Raw genomic sequence first — 5,532 nt, 5'->3', positions numbered from 1 at the left:
TGGCTTTTTTGGTCTTTTACGGCGCGTTGGGGTTCTTTTCTAAAGCAGGAGCCCACGGCTCGCGGGGAAACCCCCCGCCACGTGCCCCGCAACAGGGGGTCCAGCGCTGCGAGCGGCAGCGGGAAGGGAAAATAAGCGTCGAGAGGAGCTTTGGCAGAGGTTATTTGCAGGAGCCGTCAGCCCACGTGCGCTGGGGCGAAGTTTCCGCATCGGAGCATCCCGAAGGATGGACGTGCTGTCAGGAGGCTCTTCTGCATCCTCCCAGGGGACTCGCTCGAGCTCTTGACATTGTTATTGGGGTTGGGTTTTTGGTTTTGGTTTTGGGGTTTTTTTTCTTTCCCGCGGTTGGCGAGAGTTTTAAGACGGAAGAGAGAAGAAGCTGCTGTTGAAACGTTGTGAGGTTGTCCCGGTGTTCTCAGTCTGTCACTCGGAGGGGAGGATTTTTCCTCTTTTTTTTTTTTTTTTCTAAAAAAATATCTTTGTCCGGTCAAATTTGGGTTGGGATGGCATCTGACCCATCGGCGGTCGGAAACCTTTATATGTTCCTCTCTATTTTCTTTCTTTTATATATACATATATAGTGTATGTATATAGCGTTCACCTATACCTACATATATGTATGTATATACATAACCATATACATCTACAGTGTGGCTTTTTTAATTTCTTTTTTTTTTCCCTTTATTTTTCAAGAAAAGAAATGCTCAAATGGCAACGACAACTTAAAAAAATGTATTATTGTAAAGTTTATTTTTTTTAACGATGTCTATAATGGCAAAAATACAAAAAAAACCCAATAATAAACCAAGAACAACCAAGCGAGGAAGGAAGCGGCACGAGCTCCGCCGAGCATCCACCTGCGCCCGGGGCTGCATCCCTGGCTCGGGGGGGGGGGGGGGGGAAATGGGGGCTCTTTTGCTGCAGAAACACAGGGATTTGGGTCAGTCTAAATATTTCGCAATGCTGCCAACAATTCCCTGACTGTTTTGCTCCGGGAGACAAGCAAACAAGCAAACATTTCAAAGGAGCTGACTCGTTCCTGTGTGGCAGGATTGGGTTTTGGGTTTTTTTTTTTATGTGCAATAACTTTGTTTTTGAAAACACCATCCCCTTTCCTTAATGTCTCTATTTTTATTTTTATTTTTTCATTTTATTTTCCCAAGCAACATGACAGCGCTTAAAACCGAACTGAAACATTGAGATTTGGGTCACACAAAACATCGAGTTTTTCGAGTCAGGTGAAGATAATTTTTTTTATTTATTTTATTATTTTTTTTCTCCCCCTCTTTACTGCTCGTGCCAAGGAGCCGAAACGTCAACCCCCCTCCAACTCTGGCCCCGGAAAATGGGATGTCAGGGGGCATCTTGGGGACCTGGGGATGTCAAAATCTGAGCTGAAGGAGATGCTGGGCTGTTTGCGGGGAGCCGGGGGCTGGTGGATAGGGGAGGGAGGGAGAGATGTTCCCTTTTGCAGCGCGGCAAAGAAAAAAAAAAAGAAAAAAAAAAAAAAAAAAACGCGTTTGATGTGGAAGTTGGCGCGGGGAAAATAAACATGTCACGTCTCTCGCAGGAGTCGCGTTGCAAACCCAGGCTGCTCTTTACCATATTCTCTCCTCTAACAGCCAGGAAAATGACAGCTCTGAAACAGAGAGCCAGATGTGCTCGGCAGTTTGGCACCGACAAAAAAAAAAAAAAAAAAGCAAAAAAAAAAGCATCTAGGCGCAAAGGGCGGCGTTGGAGGGGCTTCTCCGGCCAATTTCGGGGTCCCTCGTGTGTGGGGTGAGCCGAAATCCCGGCTGCCCTGACTCCGCTGCTCCCGGCTGTCCTTCTGCTTCAGCCCGGGGTTCAAAGTTCCAGCGGAGGTGCATGGACCCCCTCGGCGCCGGCACTGTGTTTCTGTAGGAAAGAGGCTGTAAAATAAGAGTGCAGATTGCTCTCCTTGGTGATGGTTCCATTTCCTCCTTCCCTGAGAAGGCTGGGAACGCTCGAGGCTGTTCTGGAAGGCGTATGAACTCCTTTTGCTGGGAAAGGTCAGGGAGAAACATCTCCATCCAGGAGCTGATGCCACGTCTGCTGTCGGCCGGGTACCTGCACCCGCGGGAGATGTCCATCCCGCTCCCCGGAGCTCCTCGGGTCTTCCAGCTGTGGAGGCATCAGCAGAAAGCAAAGAGCTTCCGATGAACCCGAGTTAAGGATCTCCCCATCGCTCCCGCGGGCGTTTCCGCAGTGCCGTGCCCTCCCCGAGCGCCTGGGGCTGTCCCGGCGGGGCGAGAGGCACGGCAGCGCCTGGAGCTGCTGTGTCTGGACCACCCCCAATCCCAGCTGTACCCCCCGACTTCCCGGCGGGGTCCTCAGCGCCCAGATTGTGCCGGAGCTGCTGAATAGTCATCCGTTTGGGATGAAGGCATTATCCGTGGTGATGGGCACGGCGCCTTCATCCAGGCGCTTCATCCCTCGGGCTGCTGCGGGCGAAGTTCTTCGAGGTGGGAGCGCTGATCCTGGGGCTTGGGGATGCTGAGGCTCGAGATGCGAAGTCCCGATGAGCGATGCCCCCCAAAGCTTTACCGAATCTTCCTCTCCAAACACAAAGCCTTTCCTGGAAGGAGGGCGCGGGGATGAAGATGCTCTCCACTCGTCAAGCGGCGGAAGGAGAAATCGCTCCGGAGGACGCGGCGGAGCTGATGCAGCGTGCTGAATCGCTGCCTGATGCGTACGGGGGTTTCGTTTGCACGGTGGCGCTTTGGGAACGGTCCTTTTTTGAGGAGCAGCACAAACGGAGCCGTGTGGGTTCGGGGAGGGGGGAAGGTGTGTGCAGCCCCTCTCAGCTGGAGCCAAACCTCATCTCGTCTGGATTTGGAGAGACCTCTGGGGTGTTCGGAGACCTCGCACAGGCTCTCCCGGCGCTGCACTGCCAACCGCCGCACGGACAGTCCTGCTCCGAACCGCCGCAGCCCTCCTCCGGGCAAACCCTGGCTGCGGTAGGGATGGGGCCATCTGCCAGACACTGGGCTGCGGGCAGCGGAGATGCTCTGGTGGGTTTTGGCTATTGGCAGCTTCGGCATAACCGGAGGAATAGAAACCAGCTGGCAAACTCCACCCTGAGAAGCCGTATGGACCCGGTGCCTTCCAGTTGTCCCAGCTGAGCGCGGGGTCCAGCGGCTCCAGGACTTGCACCTCCCCAGGGGCTGGAAAGCGCGTGGGACCGGGGCTGCCCGCACACAGGGGATTTTCCTTCTTTTTTCCCTCTGCTAAGCCAGATACGCAAGCAAGATGTTGCAAGGAGGTGTCTGCCACGACTTCCCAACTCCTGGGGAATACGCTAAGCCACACATCCCACGGGCAGCCAGTGGGCACTGAGCCCGTCCCTGCCCGACTGCGGTACCCCTCACCCGTGCCCATTCCCGCTCTCCCTTCACTCTGACTCACAAACAAAAAAAAAAAAAAAAAAGAGAGAGGGATTAAAAGCGGTTCGTTTCTCTAAGAGCGAGTTTTCCGGTGGGCTGGTTTGGGGTTTGCTCACCCGTCGGATTTTGGCCCATCTCTCCCTGCAACAGCGGCTGCCGCGGCACCGAGAGGCTTTTCCGACATGAGAGGTGATTTGAAAATAGATGGGATGGCACCTTTGCCCTCTGTAATTAGTCTGATGTTCTCCTTTAGGCTTTAATAAGCCCCCGAGCCAGCATGGTCTGGCAGGTGTCATCTTCCTCCTCCCTCTTTTTAATTCTCCGTTAAATAAGTTATCACCTCGGGGCACTCCTCACACCTCCAGGTTTCCCACAAGCAGATGCTTTTGCCTCATTAACTTTCCCGAGCTGCTCCACTTCACAAGAAATATCTTTTTTTTTTCTTTTTTTTTTTTCCTCTTCTTTTTTTCTTCCCCCATTGCGCTGTGTTTAATTTTAAAGGCATCAAAATAACGCCATACCGGCCACGTGGCGATGAGCGGAGCTGCGGGTCGGGGACGGGGATGCGTGCGGTGCCGGGATGCTCAAGTTTAGAAACCTCACGATCCTCAAGCCCAGAAGTTCCCTTGATGCTGTTCCAGCGGGGAGAGAAAAAGAAAGAGGAGAACGTAGGAAACTGGTCCCTTTTGTTAAATAGGAGCAATTCCAGTGAGATCCCAACCGCCTCCTCTAATCATCGTTAGCTGGGATAATCTCTCCAGAGGAGGAAGCCAAGCAGGAGCCTTGGTGAGGTCTCTGACAAGGAAAGGAAACCAGAATTGATTTCTTTTCTTATCTTTAATATTCTAAGTGAAGCTCTGGAGACCCTCATAGGTCCTGGGGCGCCCCGTGGGATTTAAAGGATTTGGGGCAGAGGGATGTCACGCAGGAGGAGAACCGGGACCCTCAGCGTCGGTCTGGGGGAACGGCTGGAGAGGTGCTTTGGGGGGTGGCAGAGGGGGGCTCTGTCCCAAACCTGCCGGGGCTGGGGACACCAGGGAGGCAAAAGGGAGAGTGGAGTTGCCCAGGCCGGCTGCAGCCACTGTCCCCGAGGAGAAGAAGGGCTCAGGGGGCGCCCAAGAAGCCCCCCGAGCTCACGGGGCCGGCTTGAAAGCCAAATAATACTGAGGGGCTGGGAGTAAAATATGAAACCCATTTGTAACAAATGAAATTCTATCCATAAAGGAAGAAAGCAAAAAAAAAAAAAAAAAAAAAAGAAAGTTTATTTCAGTGACACCCCCTGATCTCGTGGGGCAATTAAGGAGGTGGCTAACGAGCGGTGGTGTGGGGCTTTGCCCCAAGTCGTCTCAGCTGCAGCGTCTCCCCGCGGGGAGCGGGGCTGTAGGATCAGCCGTGTTTCTCTCAATTACCGCCCGAATGGCCTGGTTCCAGCAACAATTAGCAGCCTCCAAGGGACTCCTGTGTCCTGCTACACTTCCCTAATATAATTACCGCAGTAAATGAACAATGAATTAAATCAAGGAGAAAGGCAGGAGGAGACACCAGTTGCGTGTGGCTGCTCAGGGGTCACAGTGCTGTCTCTCCAGAGGGGAGGAAGCCTCCTGGCTTGCTCAAGGCTTTTCTTTTTTTGACTCTTTTTCTTCGGGAAAGGGATGGCGAGAAAAATCCCAGCTCCGGTGTGAAAAGGTGTGGGTAAAACCAAGGTGGGTCCCTGCAGCATCGCCCTGCCGCAGGTGCAGCGCGAGCTCCTCTGGAGACCGCGGAGCCGCTCGAGGGATGCAGCAGCCTCTGTGCCCAGAGGTGATTTCCAAATGTGCGTTATGATCAGAAACAAAATCCATGGCGGGAGAGAGACCCCGGCACGGGGAGAGCCGCCCGGGCTGCCTGCCATGGGGTGGGGAGCTGGGGCTCCGAGCCGGCGGTGGACGGAGGGACACGTCGCACCTCTGCTGTGAGACCTTATGGAAGTTGGTTTTATTTATTTTAAAGCAGTTTTCACTCGCTCACAGCCACGTGCTCCCCCAGCAAAGCGCCATCCCAGCATCTTCAACGCGCTGGTACCCAGAGAGCCCCCAGTGGAGCCAAGAAGAGGGGGCGCTCCCTCCCCTTGGGCTGCAGCTTCGTGAGA

At 53.6% G+C, this 5,532-nt stretch overlaps 2 protein-coding genes across 2 annotated transcripts in view; both read left to right on the top strand.

Moving 5' to 3' along the window:
• Window positions 1-2,181, top strand: part of GFRA2 (GDNF family receptor alpha 2) — a 25,731-nt gene extending 23,550 nt beyond the window's left edge. The window contains exon 9 of the mRNA XM_009884370.1: window positions 2,031-2,181. Within this exon, the coding sequence (XP_009882672.1) occupies window positions 2,031-2,181 (151 nt within the window). The remainder of the gene's footprint in view (window positions 1-2,030) is intronic.
• Window positions 2,182-2,615: 434 nt separating this feature from the next.
• LOC104285865 (golgin subfamily A member 6-like protein 22) overlaps window positions 2,616-5,532 on the top strand; it is a 120,294-nt gene continuing 117,377 nt past the window's right edge. Inside the window, exon 1 of the mRNA XM_009884369.1 lies at window positions 2,616-2,710. Coding sequence (XP_009882671.1) covers window positions 2,616-2,710 — 95 coding nt within the window. The remainder of the gene's footprint in view (window positions 2,711-5,532) is intronic.

This window comes from Charadrius vociferus, unplaced genomic scaffold (assembly GCF_000708025.1).
Source record: "Charadrius vociferus isolate BGI_N301 unplaced genomic scaffold, ASM70802v2 scaffold1044, whole genome shotgun sequence".
In the NCBI taxonomy this organism is placed as follows: domain Eukaryota; kingdom Metazoa; phylum Chordata; class Aves; order Charadriiformes; family Charadriidae; genus Charadrius; species Charadrius vociferus.
This window is presented reverse-complemented; position numbering and strand designations above follow the sequence as displayed.